Source organism: Thalassophryne amazonica, chromosome 13, assembly GCF_902500255.1.
Source record: "Thalassophryne amazonica chromosome 13, fThaAma1.1, whole genome shotgun sequence".
Classification (NCBI taxonomy): domain Eukaryota; kingdom Metazoa; phylum Chordata; class Actinopteri; order Batrachoidiformes; family Batrachoididae; genus Thalassophryne; species Thalassophryne amazonica.
This window is the reverse complement of record NC_047115.1, coordinates 37,704,684-37,724,400: the sequence shown is the minus strand read 5'-3', so window position 1 is coordinate 37,724,400 and position 19,717 is coordinate 37,704,684. Positions and strand designations below refer to the sequence as shown.

The window sequence follows — 19,717 nt, the reverse complement described above, 5'->3', positions numbered from 1 at the left end:
CCACTCACGGACGATTCATTTGCATGTACACATGTGAACAACCCTTACCAAAATAGTACTGATAAGTATATAAAAAGTAAACTGGAAGTATACTTGAAACATACTTGCATGTACTACTTTTTGGTAAGGGAATAAAAAAAACTGTCTGGCTGCAGGCAGTTAGTGCCTTGTTCTCCCCTCAAACTCTCTCATCACTGTCTTAAAAAGAAAGGCATAAGTCCTGCTCACAGACTGATTGCCAGACACAGGACATGTCCACATTAAGTATAACTCCAGACATCTCCACATTTGCTCATGGATGGTTCGTTCGCACGCGCGAGCATCTCGCGGTCAAAGGAGGAAAGATAAGCTATAACACAACTCAGAGTGCAGACCTGTAGCTCAGCACAAGAATAAATATAAACTAAAAGAGAACCTGCAGGCTGCATTCTCACCTCCTCTCTGCCCCCTGCTGCACTCACCTGATGCAGATATTCCTGCATCATCATGACGCAACAGGAAACAACTCGAAGTGGACCCGGTGTGAAAGGGACTTAACTAACTCACTGGGACTCTTGTCTTGCAAGAAACGAGAATCATCCTCTGTTCCGTTTGCACAACTCCAAATGCTGCGCCGCTCTCTGCCGCGTCAAGTTAGAGTCCAGCCGGAATGAATAGCTTGAAAGCGAATCACTGTTTTAAATAAAATGACACCTCTTTCCAAACATTGTAATACAAACAATAAACTCCAATCGACCAAAACATTTTTTTCCTCCCAAAATGAGACGTCCTGCATTCTTTATGAATTACATTGATGTTGACTTGCAGTGCAGCCGGCTGAGCTCAATTCAGAGTTATGGAGTTACTGAAAGGAAATGGTTTTGACAAAACTACAGATTTTGTTTATTTTTATTTATGTCCAGAGATCAAGGATCCAGTGACCAGTTTCATATTTATTTACTTTAAGACTTAATAAAATGTTGTTGACATAGAAAACCTGTAAAGCCTACTTTTAGTACACAGAAAATTCACAGGTATTGGTAAGGGAATCGATAAGGAATCGGATCGATAAGGGGAATCAATAATGGCATGATATCGATAAAATCTTATCAATATCCATCCCTAGTCATGTTTCTCTTCAGTATGATTAATTAGGAGGACTGAGCAGCCATTCATGGGGTGCCTTGAGTAGTGTGATTGAGTTTGTGGTGGAGATGGGATGGATCCATGTGATTACTTGTCTAAATATTTTCATCAGTGATTGTGATGGCATGGAAAATGTTTGCAATCAAAGTCAGCATGAAGAACATCGCGTGTGGAACAGATGTGCTGTGTCTGTGTCCGAGACCGCACAAAGGTAGTCCCCACTCTTTTTTAGTGTTTAATTTTTTTTTCCCCCTGCATCTTCTCCAGGGTCTCTGTTCTGGAGATCTGTGAGGAATTTTATGGAAAGAGCCAAGGGGAAGTGAGTCATCATGTTTGGCCATGCGTGGAGAGGAGTTGGGCAGAGAGGGTGGTGGCTCCAAAGGGCCATGTTTATAACCAATCACAGGCCTGATACTGGGTGCTTGCTCTTGGATTCTCATCTCAAACAGTTGAGGACATTCCAGGAAGATGGAAATACGGTACAGATGATGAATAAGAATAACACATGGGAAACCATATGGTCAAAGGAAATTCTGGTACAAAATGAAATGCAGAACATCAAGTCCCAGGCCCGCAGACATGAGGAGACAACAGTACTTGACCTTCTGAAGGGGGCTGGAATAAAAAAAAAACAAAAAGGTTCAGGGGTCTGAATTACATCCTCTCCACCCATCCACACACTTACCCAGAACCCCCCCCCCCCCCCCAAAAAAAAACCTGTGACCACCAAACCACAATCTAAGTATTGCAGCAATATTTTCCACAGGAACTACCACTTCTGTTTCTAGTCGTGTATTGCATAACACTTTCACAGGACAGCTGTGGTATGACCAGTGGGGCTTTTCCGTTAGGATAATTGAGGATTTGGGCAGAGAAACATGTCATTGCCATATGAGTTGGAGTGTGGCTTGTTGGAAACTTACAACCCCAATTCCAATGAAGTTGGGACGTTGTGTGAAATGTAAATAAAAACAGAATTCAATGATTTCCAAATCCTCTTCAACCTATATTCAATTGAATACACAACAAAGACAAGATATTTAATGTTCAAACGATAGTCTTTTTTGTTTTTGTGCAAATATTTGCTCATTTTGAAATGATGCCTGCAAACACATTTCAAAAAGATGGGACAGGGGCAACAAAAAACCAGGAAGTTGATGAATGCTTAAAGAAACACTGTTTGGAACATTCCACAGGTGAACAGGTTAATTGGAAACAGGTGAGTGTCATGATTGGGTATAAAAGGAGCATCCCCAAAAGGCTCAGCCATTCACAAGCAAAGATGGGGCAGGGTCACCACTTTGTGAACAACTGCGTGGAAAACAAAATAGTCAACATCTTAAGAACACTGTTTTCTCAACATTCAGTTGCAAGGAATTTAGGCGATTCCATCATCGACAGTCCATAATATAATCAGAAGATTCAGAGAATCTGGAGAACTTTCTACACATAAGCGGCAAGGTCGAAAACCACATTGAATGTCCGTGACCTTCGATCCCTCAGGCGACACTGCATTAAAAACCGACATCATTGTGTAAAGGATCTTACCACGTGGGCTCAGGAACACTTCAGAAAACCATTGTAAGTTAACACAGTTCAACGTTACATCTACAAGTGCAAGTAAAACTCTACCATGCAAAGCGAAAGCCATACATCGGGGTGGGCAACTCGTTCCAGAAAGGGCTAAGAGGGTGCAGGTTTTTCTTTGCAGCCACGACTCCACCAGGTGATTTCACTGATTAACTGATTCCACCTGCTCAAAGTGATAATAACTGAAATCACCTGGTGGAGTCAGTGGCTGCAAAGAAACCTGCACCCTCTTAGCCCTTTCTGGAACAAGTTGCCCTCCCCTGCCTTATACATCAACATCCAGAAACACCGCTACCTTCTCTGGGCCCGAGCTCATTTGAAATGGACATACGCAAAGTGGAAAAGTGTGCTGTGGTCTGATGAGTCCACATTTCAGATAGTGTTTGGAAATCATGGACGTCGTATCCTCCGGACGAAAGAGTAAAAAGACCATCCAGATTGTTACCAGTGCAAAGTTAAAAAGCCAGGATCTGTGATGGTATGGGGGTGTGTTGGTGCACATGGCATGAGCAACTTACACATCTGTGATGGCGCCATCAATGCTGAAAGGTACATCCAGGTTTTGGAGCAACACATGCTGCCATCCAAGTAACGTCTTTTTCAGGGACGTCCCTGCTTATTTCAGCAAGATAATGCCAAGCCACATTCTGCACGTGTTACAACAGCGTGGCTTCGTAGTAAAAGAGTGCGGGTACTAGACTGGCCTGCCTGCTGTCCAGACCTGTCGCCCATTGAAAATGTGTGGTATATTATGAAGTGCAAAATACGACAACGGAGACCCCGGACTGTTGAACAACTGAAGTCATGAATGACTTGAATGGGAAAGGAATTCCACCTACAAAGCTTCAGCAATTAGTGTCTTCAGTTCCCAAACGCTTATTGAGTGTTGTTAGAAGGAAAGGTGATGTAACACAGTGGTAAACATACCACTGTCCCAGCTTTTTGAAACATGTTGCAGGCATCCATTTCAAAATGAGCAAATATTTGCGCAAAAACAATAAAGCTTGAGTTTGAACATTAAATATCTTGTCTTTGTGGTATATTCAATTGAATATAGGTTGAAGAGGATTTGCAAATAATTGTATTTATTTACATTTACACGTCCTAACTTCACTGGAATTGGGGTTGTACCTTCAGAGATGGAACAAAGAAGAGAAAGATCACTTAAACAGCTGCCAAGGACTGTAATCTGTATCTGAGCATATTGAACATGCTTAATAGTTGATGACAGTCATCACTAGTTTTAAGTATTATTATAAAATATGTGTCTCTGTGTTGCTGAGAATGTGGTCTGTATGTTGTTTTTTATTTTTATTTATTTATTTTTTATAGTAACAATCCTTAACGAATCTGGAACAAAATATTATGCTATTGTAGTTATTTTTCTGTCTTTGAACTACTCCTTGTGTGTGTGCATTTTGAAGCTTTCATGTTCTCCTTTTGTTTCATTCACCCCACCCCCTTCTCCACATTTACCACCACCTTGGCAGGAAAGCATGCTTGTGTTAGAAAGAGGAGTTTGAGCCCAGAACCTTGAGTACAAGTTGTTTGTGAACAGCCATGTGTAACAATCTGTCAAGTGATTTGCTATTCTTTAACTCATTGCTCAAAGTTGATGCTCAGTTCCAGTAAGATTATCCTTCTAACATAAAGTTTAAGCTTGACTTTTAGTTACAATGGGAGGGGAGATTGCAGTAGTCTGAAAAAGTAAGAAGTTAAATGTGCTGCTTTGTGTGTAATCCAAAAAGAAAATTGGTTGCCATTTCCCAGGCCTTGTCATCCCAGGAGTAATCAAACCATCAAAGTGAGAAAAACTAAAAGGTGACTCTGAGCACATACCTCCGCCAAGCTCAAACAGTCCTCTATTTTCTGTTGTTATTTTCCTTTTATGTAAGAGGGTCGTCTCTTTGGTGTCTTGTAAAAGTCATGGATTGTGATTGCTGACCTGTCTTCCTTCTTTGATCTGAGACATTCATTTTTTGATCATCATTCATCTTTCATCTTGACTGCTTCTCTTTGAACTTGTCTTGTCCTTCTTTGATCCTGTAATTAGGGCAGGTCCTAACCTTTGCTCCTTTCAGTTGAACTTGGATTTTGAGTTTCTTATTATTTTACGTGCGCGCGCGAGCGAATCGTCCATGGAGATTATTTTACTTATTAACTACACAGATGTATAATAAAACAAATGGGTGACTGATTTCTAAACACAATTATGACAGAGTTTTGGGGGGAAGAGCAAGCTGCAATCCATAGCAGGCAGCAGAGTTTCTTTTTTTTTTATTGTTTACAGTTGGTCCTCAAACTGGGGCCCACAGAGGCGGAAGGACCGCTGAAAGCGCCGTCATCCAGACGCAGCTCCTGCAGCAAATAATGATACTCTCTGTATTGGGAGCTTACCACAACAACTCACTCCGTGTGATCAAGGTCCGTCATGTTAACTTGACTGACAACCGGAGCCGGCAAGCGGAATGGAAGCTCCTCGGGTCGCGGGGGCAGCAGCTCAAGCAAAACCGCCCAGACCTCCCGATCCACACACACCTCCCCCAGCTCCTCCGGGGGAACCCCAAGGCGTTCCTAAGCCAGCCGAGAGATGTAGTCCCTCCAGCGTGTCCCGGGTCTTCCCCGGGGCCTCCTCCCAGTGGGACGTGCCCGGAACACCTCTCCAGCGAGGCGTCCAGGGGGCATCCGGAAAAGATGCCCGAGCTACCTCAACTGACTCCTTTCGACGTGTAGGAGCAGCGGCTCGACTCCGAGCTCCTCCCTAGTGACCCGAGCTCCTCACCCTATCTCTAAGGGAGCGCCCAGCCACCCTGCGGAGGAAACTCATCTCGGCCGCTTGTACTCGCGATCTCATTCTTTCGGTCATGAGCCAAATCTCATGACCATAGGTAAGGATCGGAACGTAGATCGATCGGTAAATCAAGAGCTTTGCCCCCCTACTCAGCTCTCTCCTCACACGCCGGTCCGATACAGCGACCGCATCACTGCAGATGCTGCACCGATCCGTCTATCAATCTCCACGCTCCATCCGTCCCTCACTCGTGAACAAGACCCCGAGATACTTAAACTCCTCCACTTGAGGCAAGGACACTCCACCAACCTGAAGAGGGCAAAGCACCTTTTTCCGGTCGAGAACCATGGCCTCGGATTTGGAGGTGCTGATTTTCATCCCGGACGCTTCACACTCGGCTGCAAACTGAGTGTGATTGTCATTTAAATAAATGAAAATCATCTATTTTTGGCATTCTGCTCCTGCCCGCTCCCGTTCATTTTTTTTTTTCCCGTCCCATCCCAGTCACGGGATTGATAAAATTTTGACTCCCATCCTGCGGGAATCCCGCAGGAATCACGTGACCCACGGGAATTCCCGAAAAATGTCATCCTCTAGGTGGAACCGAGAGAGAGCAGGTAATCTCCAGGAGCAGGGTTGCATATAGTACGTAGACCATCTGAAATTGTCTGTTTTTATTCTATTTCCTACCTTAATCAGTTACTGCCCATCCACACATAAACACACACATGCTCTGTCTTAACAGACCATCTGTTACAGACAGATCTGTAAATGCTCTGCCAAGGACACAAATAATGCTGAATTGTGATTACTGGAGATTGTTACCGCTCCCTCAGCACGTTGCGGGATTGCAAGTGACTTAAAGCATGGTTGTCTGCCATGTGTGTCAGTGCAATATGATGTCGTGTAGCGACAGCTGGTGAACACTTTGATTGATCTTATTTAAGCTTCCTGAAAATCTACAAGTCTGTTTTGGAATTTGTTTCCCTTTCAAGTATTGTTGCAAAGTTGAAACATTACAATTCAGGTAGTAATTATTTGGGGTCCAGCTGCAATGGAAAACCTATTTCAAATTTAACTTGACATGACGGTGTTGGACCCTTTGCCAGTCTAAAAGTGTCTTATGATCAGAATAAATTTATAATGGATGGTGGTGATGAAATGTTCAGTTAGAGGTTTGTTTTTGATGGCATAATAATCCTTGGTGACTGTTTGGTTTCACTTCTTCCCTTTACCTTAAGGACGTGGTTACAGTTATGAGAGATGTAACCTTTAATCTTGGGGGTATGCTTACGACAGTGTTAGACATATTTGTGTGTTTAATTATTGTCTTCTTTATTTTCTTTGGTATTTAAAGTAGTTGTTTTACTTCAGATTGTATCCTTAGTTGAATATCCTTTTCTCTGTTCTCTCTTGGAATGTTGCATGTCGAACTGGATTTAACCAGTTTTACCACTTAGGACAAGCGATTCAGATTACATTATAAATATACAGTCCCGTTATTGCGTGGGTCAGTGGCAGGGGGTGGGACCTTCCTCGAATGCCCACGCTGACCAATAAGGGAGGATTTTGCAAAATAAGGTCCACCTTTGTTGCGCCCATGAAGAGTTTTATAAAACTGCGTTGCGTCCATTGTTCTTGGTTCTGAAAGGTCGGATCTCGTCTGTGAGAGAAGTTCTTCGGAAACCAGTCCTGATTTTCATTGTGACTTTTAATAAATTTAAAGTGCAGAATAGTCTTTATGTGGGACAATATTACAGAAAAGAGCCGGGGGGAAATGACAACAGCCTCCATAATTGATGTTCTGTGACTCTGTGCTAGTTGCTAACTCCTTGTTAGTCCAGTGATGAGTGTCTCCACTTGTCATGCAGGAGACCGGGGTTCGATTCTCCGATGGGGAGAGCAAGACATTGTTTTTTTTTCACTCACTTTATATCGACCAACATTTCTTGTTTCAGTTATTCTTTTGGGTCATCTTTCTCTGGAAGGTTGGGCTATTTGGACTATTAGGGTTAGGGCGTCACGTGACTGCCATAATCAACACATACTCATGATTACCATAACAATAATCATGGCCTTCCCCTAAATGGAATTGAAACATACAGAACTTATGTGTCACTCTTTGCCCTTTACTGTTAATGTTCTTTATACCATGGTCAGTGAGAATTCCATGTCTAACTGGCGTGCATTATTTTCGTGTATACGCACACGTAGTTCGGCGAGTTAAGTCACTGTTATAATCACTCCACTCTGGTCGTCACCATAGCAACGCGCAAATCAGTTGGCACAGATCAGCTGTGTTTTGACAAGTGAATGACAGAAACGCAATAAAACATGGATTTCCAAGTGAATTTTAATATTTTCTGGCCAAAATAAAACATTTGAGGAATGGAAAGAGGTGGAGAGCAAACAAGAAGAAAAGCAAAGCAACGGCATAAAGATTTAACATCGGACGAACTGGACAAGATTGAAGAAGAAGAGGAACGGTTCTATCCTTGCCGGCTGCCGAGCGCTCCGCATCAAAACAGCGAGCGTAGTTTCTGGACCGTAGTTTGTCAGAGTTTGCCACAGCTCCACAACAGCAGAGAGTGAGGGCGGTGTGAGTGGCCCACTGCGGCGTGAGCCCGCAGACTCGGTAAGCGCATCGGAGACAAAACATAAAATAATCCCAGATACTCACACATTTTAATCAAGTTCTGTTAACTTAAATAAATATGTGTGTTAGCTCACTGTGTGGGACCATGGGTATAAGTGGATTTAAACAACGAGAAGCCGTGCATTATACGGTTTGAATGCACTTAGACTCCGCGTCGTGCATTCAAACCGTATAATGCACGACATAACCTTGCGCAATGCATAAAGAAAATTCTGCTTTTTTGGTGGGGGAGGGGGTCGGGTAGTATACAACACAACATATTATTTATATTATTATTATTATTATTATGCTTTAATTTAAGGAATAGTGGGAAATGTGATCTTTGCTTATTCCACATTGCATGTCAAAATTTATCCGATGCTGCAGAGCTTCTGATTATCAGATGCTGCAGAGCTTCTGATTAATAACTGCATACAGGAACTCATTTCAAGCTGATCTTGCTTGATTAAGTTGAAGTTGCATTAATTTGTGCACACAATTCGAAGGGTAATCTGTAAAAGCTGCAGGATGACTGAAGCAATCCGTCATACATATTTGTTTCTTTTTTGTGTGGTATAATATGCGCCTGCTTGCAAAATACTTGATTTTTTCACATCCTATTTCTAGCAAAAATCCTTCTCTGTCCCACTCTACCATGATGCTGTATAACTGGTGGTACAACAAAGTTGCACTGTACACAGTTCCCCAGTCAACACCCACAGAAGCCTAAAACCCCCTCTCAGAGTTGTTTTTGCTGTCTTGTTGGCTGCTTACTCAAGACAAATTAACATGCACTACCCTACTGTTTGTATTACCTGGGGCATCTGTGGCTGTGTGAGGACCTCCTAGGAAAAAAAAATCCCTTCTTGTATTTAAGAGCACGGTGGAAAAGATCAATGAATTGAGCCAAGGCATCCAGAAATATTATGGATTGCTACAAGTCAGATTCTTCTTATAGAGCAGTCTCTAAAGGTTTTAGAGTAGCATACCCAGATATACAATTTATTTTACAAGCACACAAGAAGCTTGGGATCCCAAAGACTTCACATCATTGAAGAAGATGGCCAACAATTAATACCCCCGAAAGTGACTGAACTCTGGTTTATAAAGTTCCAGCAGAACCACAGGATTGCAACTCAAAAAACAACAACAACAAACAGATTAAGGACTTTGAAACATCAGGCAGAAATGTGATATCATCCACCATCAAGAGAGCACTCAGTTCAACCAATCACTGTGACTAAAAGGCTAACCGCTAAAGAGGAAGAATTTACCTTTTAAGTCAACCTTGGTACACCTGGAACCAGTCATCAGAGCTCTAGTCGAACAGATTTAAATAAAGAAGTTAGGGAATAGAGAAAATCAGGCTTCGCCTTGGTCACTTTATTCCAGAAGGTGCCATGCTGAAACTCTTCTCTATTTCCATCCCTGGATTTGTCAGAAGCAAGATACAAGAATATATAGCTATTTATACTTTTTAAATACTGAGCTTCCTTGAAGTCATTGCTAGTTAAGGATTAGCGTACAGGCACAATAATGTTTCAAATGCACCAGCTGATCAGTGAACAAAATAGCTGAGAAGTTCTCATTGCTTTAAGGTCTTGTGCAATTACAATATGGGGAGTAGGGAAACTGTCATTCTTAGCATTGTAGCCTTAAGCACTTCCGTTTAAATTTATTCATCCTTGCATGAATGTTGGTCCTCTGCTGAATCTCTTATCTGTTCTGATCGGTACATCTGAGCTGTGTGTGTGGGGAGGCTGGAGTCACGTGCTTCTTTTGTGTATTGTTTCTTATTGTGCTTGTGACTAGCAAAGAGGGAGGCATTCTGTGACTTTGACTTTCTAGATGTCACGTTTGCCGTTTAATTTGAATGCCAACACCGATTTGTTGATGTTGCACATTTTTTTAGTGTAACATTCACAAAGAAATAAATCACTGAATCTTGAGTGTTACGTTAGCAAAGCCACATAAACTAGCTGAAGCTGTAACTCGGCTAGAGATGGTGAAATTTGTAGAGTATGGGATATGTCACTCAAATCACATTCCCAGGAATCTGGCAGATATTGGATATTGGAGAATTTATGAAAGTGACCCAAATCTGCGATGATTTAATTGGATTTGTCATGTCCACACTATTCAGAAAACCATCAGACCTACTGGGTCTGTAAAAGGTTTGCTAAAAACTCTTCAGAAACATAAGCTGATAGGACATTTTCATACAGAAAACCATCAGATTTTCTCACCAGATGACACTTACCAAATGTGTTCAGTTAGTGTTGTCGGCTTCTGAATGTGTTTCTGTGAAATTAGCATTTACTGTAGTCCTATTCCATTATATTGCATTGTTCTGTCTCTCTTTCATTTTCTTTGTTTTGTTTTTATAACAGGTGGATAATGCCAAAGTTCTCCACATATGTTGGAGCAGGCATTGCTTTCCCCACCGGTATGCTGTTTGTTTGCCTGCAGTCGGCGTTGACATACCGTTTGGCAAGACTCGGGGAGAGTACAAACGTGGCCCACCTACGACTAACCATGACCCTAATGGCTTTTGTAGCCCTGGTGCTCAGTATCCTTATTTTAAAAATATGCAGACTGTCTGCTGATGTGGAAGAGAGTGTTATAATGTGACACCTTTGTAATTACATGACAGCAGGATTTCTCTCCAGTATTCAGCTTTAATACTAATGTCTATGCTGAATATCATTTTGATGTATAGCGTAGATATTTTAAATCTACGAGGTCTATTAGAAAAGTATCCGACCTATTATTTTTTTCAAAAACCCATATGGATTTGAATCACGTGTGATTGCATCAGACAAGCTTGAACCCTCGTGTGCATGCATGAGTTTTTCCACGCCTGTCGGTTGCGTCATTCGCTGTGAGCAGGCTTTGAGTGAGGAGTGGTCCACCCCCTCTGCGGATTTTCATTGTCAGGAAATGGCGGAATGATTTGGGCTTTTTTCCATCAGAATTTTTTCAGAAACTGTTAGAGACTGGCAGCTGGAAACCATTAGAAAATTTATCTGAACGACCATTTCATTTCTAAACCGATGGCTGTCTGGATCCGTGACCATCGTGTGCCATTTCTCTGGTTATCACAAGAGCTGGACATCAACCATTTTCCGGCAGATTTCACTTTTACAAGAGATTTTGTCATGGAAAGGCGAGCGGAGGCTTCGCGCGTCACGATGGATTCGCTACTGGAGCGAGACAAAACCACCTCCGTTTTGGTCTCACAGGACGGCTTTGAGATGGCGTTCAGACAGCTGTCTGTGGTTTTTCCATCAAGTGATTATCCAAGAAATTGTGGATGTGCCTGGACATGCCAGAACATGTCCCGTGAGGCTTCATCATGGCATTGATGTGCGCCATGCGGCACCGCCGCGACGCGCGGAATTCCTCCGCACGTCTGTCTCAATGTGCCGAAAAAGTGCTGATGTCCATATCTTTTCACAATTCCTGTGCTAGTCAGACGACGTCCCGGATAAAACACAGCGTCCAGTTTGGAAATGAATGGCACATTCCACTGTTACAGGAGTTTTTGTCATGGAAAGAGGAGCGGAGGCTTCACGCGTCGCGGCGGTGCCTCATGGCGCACAGCAACACCGTGATGAAGCCTCACGGGACATGTTCTGGCATGTCCAGGCACATCCACAAGCCGAGGGGGCTGGACCACTCCTCACTCAAAGCCTGCTCACAGGCGAATGACGCAACCGACAGGCGTGGAAAAACTCATGCATGCGCACGTGGGTTCAAGCTTGTCTGACGCAATCACACGTGATTCAAATCCATATGGTTTTTGAAAAAATAATAAGGTCAGATACTTTTCTAATAGACCTCGTACTCTTTCTCCTTGTTGGCAGGGCCATCTTAACCTCACCTGACCCTCACACGGCACTAACGAAGGACACCGAAGCCAAAACGAAAATCTGGACTTGCGTTGACTTTCGGAGACATCATTTAACATCGTCCAGTTCGTTCCTGCAGCTGGTGCTTCGTCAGAATTTTCAAACTGTTCAAAAATGTGAACGAATCCTGACGACAACTTCAATTCGTCCGTATTCCGTTTTGCTTCTGTCTTGACGGTCTTCATCGTTTATGTAGCTCCCGTACCATCAGTGTGCTGTTTGACTGTCGTCCAACTTTGTCCAACCTCCCAGTCTTGCACGAACATTGACGATATCTGAACACATAAATAACTAAAGATCTAACAAGCTGAACGTGACTCATCCATGTGGGGACGAAACCAACATGTCATACAGAAACAATAGCAGCAAGACCATTTTATCAACTACTTTATCTATTTACGCACATCCAGCGCCTGTGCTGGAGAGGCTGTACACACAGCCACAAACGGCTGTGCGTACGTTCCCATGCTGTCTGTGGCTGGAACGTGCATGCATGTGCGCACACGTTGTTCTGAAGACAAACTTGTTGTCAAGACAACAGATCGCGCACCTGCAGGTGCTGTGGAGAGCACAGGCTGGCTGCAGAAATGATCACAGGCTGGCGCTGGTCTGATACCCACTGTCAAGTCACGTCATCATGAATGTTTTGTTTTGATTTTGTTTTAAAGCGTCAAGGTTGGCGTTCGCTTTGTTTCTTTTGTTAGTTTCGGTTTTGTTTTGTTCTTTTATGTGCTCCGGACTCGCAGGCTTTTCTTTGGGAGAAGTACAGGCTCATTCGTCCACTTTTTCTTGAATAATTTATGACTTTTTTTTTTTTCTTTCGTTCAGCTATTGCCGTGTGATGGGGTCTTAAACATCATTCAAACTGTATTCAGCCCTGCCCACTTTTCTTTTTTTCTTTTTCTACCCCCACTTCATGTTGAATATGCTCCAGAATTTAAAACGTTAAGTGAAATTTTCATAAATCAACAAAAACATTGGTAAAATGGCAGCATTTCCATTGAGTGATGGAATGTGACTGCTGGGTTTTGTCCTCACGTGGTAACTGTTGTTCTAGCAAGGCTCTTTGGAGAACTATAATTCCAATAGTAATGGTGACACAAGGGTGAGTCCTGCTAAATGTTACAATTTTGTTCTTTTTTTTTAACCCAATATTGCTGTAATCTTATAACATTTAACAAGTCTCTTCCTGTCTACATGTACTGTCGTGTTTTAGAATTTCATGTGACTTTCTGTAAGCGATGTGAAAAGGAAAGTCTTTCATTGCAGTTTTTTGAAATCAGGCTTTTTTTAAATCACCTGAAAAACTACCTCACAGAAGTGTAAAAAATTTTTTTTTCAAACTTCTTTCAACATATACACATTTCCATTAAGTATATTAACAGTTCACTACTTCAGATTGCAGTTTGAAGGGTAATGGGAACACACCTTGAGATATTAGATGATTTTGCTGCCAACAGTAACACAGACAGTCAGGGCTGTTCACAGCAGCTCTCACTTGACTCACTCGAGTATTTTACATAAATGCTTGCCCCAGTGGTCCGCCATACCTACATAATGGTAGGGCAAACCCTCTACATGGTCAACATTTACACTTGACAACATTCGTTTTCTATTTTTTTCTGGCACTTTATCCTAAGTTTGGCAATATTTGAGATGTACTCTATTAGGTTTGCGCCGAGGGTGAATTTGCAAATGTTAGATTATCTGCATACAGTATGTGTACGTTAATGTGGCTTTACCAGCGCTGTCCTTAACCACACATTCAGGTGCCATATTTTTTGTTCAGAAGAGCTTTGTTCTCCAGCACGCCGTCAGCCAATCTTTGAATGGGGTTCTGCATCATCGTCATGCTGTTCTATGGGACATTTGCCTTTGAGTTTGCCAACGTGTCAGGAGACACTATGGTGGTGCTGGCTGGAGGAGGAGCCCGGTTTCCTGCTGGGACGGATCACAAAGTGGAAGCACTTGGCGGAGCCATTCCTCACTCACCTGAAAGCATGTCCATATTGTAGCCTACTAAAACATCTTCCCAGCTCACAGTGGCTCATGGACTCTTCAAACTTTGGATGTTAATGATTTTAGTTATTCACCTTTCATCTGCACCTGTCTGAAGCTTTGACATGAACCAGGCTGGGTACAGCAGCAGAGCTTACTCTGCTATATCAACCCCAGAGGTCTGGAGCTGCTGCCGCAATGGCGATAACTGCCTTGTATTTTTCCTATAACTTTGAGCTTTGTCTCTTGAGGTATTCCTTTGAATTTTGCACATTGCACAAGAATGAAACCAAAATTTGTCCCATTAATTTCTGGCTTTAGTGACCAGCAGAGAAGGTTTATGAAAATGTTTCCTTACTGCTAACATTATGTAACCTATCTAAAGACTTCACCAGTGACCTCGGACCATTTCCTCTTCAGCTCATGAGGTATTTTCATTCTGTGAGCGAGCTCACTGTGTAGGAGTGAAGGCTGCTGGACAGCCGACTGGACAGTATTAGTGATGATAGTGGGGCTGTGCTGTATGGAGGCAAGGAAACCAGAAGTTTGTTTACTTGTGACAGGATGGATGAATGCAATACATTTATTTTCTCTCCATTTTGGAGATTTGAAAATATGGGGCAAAACTCTGCTTTTCACAATCATTTAGTACTGCACCATGTTGTCTGTGATTTTTTTTTTTATTTTTTTATTTTTTTTTTTTTTTTTTTTGTAATGAAAATGGGTTCTGTGTAACATTCAGCTCTTTCATAGCTGTTGTTATCATGTTTAAATTATTTGGCCCACATACTTTTAATTTATAGAAAAAAAATAAAAAACTGACAAGCTGGGTGTATGTTACCTGCATACTTAATGGCCCCTTCACACGTAGTGTGAAGTTTGGATGAAAATGGCGAAACAGTTCAAAATTAGCGCACCACGAAACATCGCGCCGACACACAGTGTGAGAGTTCGTGCATGCACCGGTGTCTTTCGGGCAGAAACACAGTGCCAGCTGCGGCACATTGCCCTCTTTTATGGAGGAAATATTAAAAAAAACAGCCGGTACCTGTGGAACCACATCGCACCGCTTATGTGGGGGGGACAACAACAACAAAAACATACGACCCACTGGACACGAACCAAAAGCGTCCAAAAGCTCTGATTGCCAGTCAGAGACTTTTCCACTGAGCTACGGAGCTGTTCTTTGAAAGCTGCAGTGATCTGCCTCATATCAGGAAGGACATGGAAGTATTATTAAAAAAAAAAATTAAAATCACACCATATAAAACACTGCATTTATCAAGCGAGCAATACAAATATGATCCGTTCTGTTCTTCTGTAAATGACCCATGGTCACAGACATACAATCATGGAATGACCTGACGTGATGTGAGAAGCAGATCGCTTGTCTCATTCATGTCCACATCTGCTGGAGCATCTCCAACCGGCCGCGGCGCATCTTGTGGATGACGTGCCGCAGGACACTGCGTCATGTGGAACAGAGCTCACATGGGTGACGTGACCATGAGATCGCCTGCTACGTGTTATCTGACGGTCCGTTTCAACCTGGGAGCAGCCTGTCCATGTGCGCACGCATGCTCGCTCGCTCACTGCAGCACGTCTCTACAGTGATATCTTTTTATTTATGTCCACTTGATAACAGCAAACAGACACGCGCACATCACAGTGTGCAGTTGTTTGTCCATGTCTGTCCAAAAACGTACATGGTGTCCAGCTAGAATGTCCAGATCCACAGATTTCCATAGCTGCTTCAGTGGGAGGACACATCTGTCATTTCATCGCTCAGCCCAAAGCCACACTCGTGTGGGACTTAGACGAATTCCTCTGCGAGTACAAAAGTGATTGTGTGCAGTCTGTTGTCGTGCCAAGAGTGTGACTGACCACACATTTTCTAAGTGCCATGTGAGCCGGTGTTAGATGTCGTCACCTGGAATTTGGCCGGCACCTGCCGTGAGAGTACGATGGGTTCACACAGCGCACTCTTTGTCTTTCAGGCGCTTGTGTGTGCATATAGTTGTAGCAACAGGTATGCGAGGTGTTGGCGGCAGGGACGGCATTTTACGGTTTTCACACGAAGTATGCATGTCATCCAAACTTCGCACTGTGTGTGAAGGGACCCTAAATAATGTAGCAACACAAAGTAGCCCGGTGTCAAAGAAAGCTGAAGCTGTACCAAGGTAAACCCCTGATAGTTTTCTTGGGAGTTGGTAAACCAAACCAAATCAAAGCAAAATATTTGTATATTAGTACAGTTATTCAGGTGACAGTAATTTGGCTCTGACTGCCTTTTGCGTAAGTAGGCCTTAGTTCACAGCTCGCCATAACAACTGATAATCCAGTGCTGAATGAGTATTTGTTTATGTGGTTGTTTTGTTAGTTAACTTTAAGATGTGCTTACTGACCATTTATTAGGTTCACCTGGCTACTACTGGGTTAGATCCCATCTTGGTCTTAGGACTGCTTTAATTTTCTTTGTGGCATAAATTCAACAAGGCGCTGAAACAAATGGCTGAGATTTTGGTCCATAATGACCTAATGCATAGCGAATTTGCTCCACCATTACACCACCAGCAACAGCCTGGATTTTTGATACACAGTTCAAGCTTTCATTCTGCAATTTTGGAGAGCTTGTGCCTACTAAAAGTGCAGTTTGGCTGATTAGAAATTTCCTTTAATCAGCAGTTGAACAGATGTACCTAATGACCTGACCAGTAGGTTGCAGCTGCTACTGTTTCAGTAGCATCTTGTTAGAGTATGCTGCAACACTCAATATCAGTCAATATGCTATCAAATGTTGTGGTCACTCAGCATCGTGTTCAAATTTCCGTTAACGTAGCTCTTTCACCAAAAAAGATGAAGATAGTGTCACCAGCTAATTCAAGCAGGGACTTGTTGATAGTGATGATGGGATCTTGGATGGAGTCCTGTGTCTCATTGTCCTACAACAAGGAACCACAAATTATTGCTTCATTTTTATTCTAAATCTCAAAGCTAGAACTTATTTAGTCTTTCCCTCATCAGGAGTTCTTCAGTATTACCAGTGACATAACAGCGTTTCAGTGTTCTGCTCTTTGTGCTGTAAATGTGCTAAATATCACATTGCTGTTGCAATCAGGGCTGAAACACAAACTGGCTTATCCTGTCATTTTCCCCTGAGAATGTCATTGGCAATTATTGACTTATGTAAGCATAAGATGGAAACTATAGCAGAGGAGCAGGCACAGATGGTTTTATATCAAGGCCTGTTAGTCTCAGAAATAAACATTCCAAAGCAAATATTTTGAAGAATGTTTTCAGGCATTTTAAATTGCAACAAAGCATAATATCCTTCCTGTCAATGCCTGCAGAGTTGGTAGATGCTTGTCTTCCCGGTTGCAATCATTAACAGATTTTTTTTTTTTTTTTTTGAGAGTTTTTCAGTACATGTAACCACATTGCATGTAAACAGACTGTTGCATCACAAAATGTGTTGAAAGTTTTCAGTGTCTGCATAATATTAACGCACTCTAGTAGATCCTCTAGTCCCACTACAGTAGGCCTCGGTGAACAGACGCCGTCTTACCAAACCACATTCTGGCCTGATATTTGTTGCTGTCTGTATTTTGGGTGACTACGGTTAAGTCATAGTTTTACAGAAAATGTTTGTTCCTGCTGCACCACTGATCACTTACTTCTCCTGCTGGTCAAAGGGATTATTGCAAAGCATTGTGATGCAGAATTATAGTTCTTTTACAGGGCAGGCTGGATTTTGTCTCAGAGGAATTGTCCTCAGATGTGTGCCAAAGCTTTTGTTTCTGCTGTGATTCGTCACAGTTTTTCCGTCTAAAATGTGGCCTTACAACTAATCACCACAGTAGTAACATTGCAGTTCAGAATAGTTTGAGATCTGATTGTAATTTGTTTTTGTTTTTTATAATTTTGGTGCTACTCCTGCTGCTCCAGCAGTACACGCATAATATGCAAAATTAACGACATTACCAGGCATGAAAAAATACTACAAAAGCCAGTTTGAAAGTGAAAACATTCACTTCCTCTTAGCATCATCATTCACAAGTGGTCACTTTCTGTCCTTTTTTCTGGTCTTTGATCTTTGCACTCAGGAAAACATGTTGCATCGTCAGCTTGCATCACTTTATTCTGTTTTGCGTCCGCTGTTGAGGTCTTTGTTTTTGTATGTATGAAGTGTATTCTCCAGATGAATATTTGTTTTGCATAAAATAAGTGTGATTGCTTTTACATCTGTAGGACTGATGTTAGCCGTGACAGAATATAATATTTTTGTAATTAAAGAATGTGCAAAGCTTTAAAATACCACTTCATCTACAGTTAGTGTGTGAGAATGCTTCTGCTGCTCTGTTAATATCTGCAAGCAAACTAGTTTATGCAAGCAAGTAGTGATTGGTGACAGCGTTCTGACAAATTAACTAGTGTCCTTAACCTCAGAAATTTGTGTACTCAAGCAAATAATGCATTAATGCTCCCTATGTGCCTTATGTATATTATTTTGATAAATACCAAAGAAGTTTAAGTTAACTGATATTTTGATGAAAAAATAGTATGATTGTACTTGTATGCCTCATTGTTCAACAAGTGAAAACTGTTTAAATAAAAGCAAACAATTGCAATTTACTGTTCATCACTCTTTAGTGTTGTGTTCAAATAATTACATCTTCACATGATATTGAATATTGAGATTTACTTTAATTGCTGTCCATTATTTACATTCTCCACTTTCTCTGTCAGATACAGACAACATAAATTAATACAGTCACTGAATATCCATGGGATTAAACTGTTTTCATGTTTATTTACTGCATTTTTTAAAATATTGGTTAATCCCATAAATATTCTCAATAACAAGCAAAAAAAAAAAAAAGGCTGTGGTGGACACTTGATTGAAATCCTAAACCAGTAGCATGTTTTAAGGTGAACACAGCCTCTGTCAGAAATGCACAGGTGAAGAATTAACAGATAATCAGTGACTGGCTTCTTTTTGAAAGTCATTCGCTGTTCCGCATGCTGTAGACGAATAACATATTTTAAAAACCCTGGTCTCCTGGTTGTGCAGAGAAAGGTTTAGTGTGTGTGTGCATGCAAAATTGTACACTAAAAAAGAAATGTTTGCCCAAATGCTTCAATTGGTATCGCTTAATTGAATTAAGTTGATCTAAAATTAAAAACAAGAAAAATGTTAATCTGAACAAACTTAATTCATTTGAGTGTTAGCACATAGAGCAATTTAATAAGATTTAATTATTTTTTTATTCTGTGTGTTTGTGTCCCCCCATGTAACGTGTACAAAACTGACATTGTGCCCCTTGTGTCAATAGTTTTTTTTTTTCTCTCTCTCTCTCTCTCTCTCTCTCCTTTTTCTGGGTGCTAATCTTTTCAATTGCTCAAAATCAGGATGCAGCCTCCAGAAAAAAAAAAGCCACATCCACACCCCCCCCCCCCCCCCAAAAAAGTGAATTGAATTTGTACTGCTGTTCCAAGCGCTCAATTCCTGATTTTTTTTTCAGAAATATATAGTGATGTCACCGTTAAAAAAAAATCTCACGTGTCGACTTTTGTTTCCCCAGTGAAACAAAAGGGAGGAAGCATTTGTGGGTGCTCTCAACGCTTTTCTGCTTGATGGAATGGACTCATGTTGGCACATTAATTCAT

The 19,717-nt window shown here is 41.8% G+C and overlaps 1 protein-coding gene and 1 long non-coding RNA gene across 2 annotated transcripts in view; one reads left to right on the top strand and one right to left on the bottom strand.

The window, feature by feature from the left end:
* The window catches only part of zgc:154058 (uncharacterized protein LOC795538 homolog), a 47,662-nt gene extending 33,595 nt beyond the window's left edge, over window positions 1-14,067 (top strand). The window contains 4 exon segments of the mRNA XM_034184276.1: window positions 10,532-10,555; window positions 10,557-10,710; window positions 13,822-13,865; window positions 13,867-14,067. Of these exon segments, the coding sequence (XP_034040167.1) occupies window positions 10,532-10,555; window positions 10,557-10,710; window positions 13,822-13,865; window positions 13,867-14,067 (423 nt within the window).
* Window positions 14,068-14,407: 340 nt separating this feature from the next.
* Window positions 14,408-18,386, bottom strand: LOC117522870. The gene is made up of 2 exons (XR_004564357.1): window positions 16,171-18,386; window positions 14,408-14,898 (listed from the first exon to the last, which is right to left on the bottom strand). It is a non-coding gene; the product is annotated as an uncharacterized LOC117522870 (long non-coding RNA).
* Between the last annotated feature and the right edge of the window lie 1,331 nt (window positions 18,387-19,717).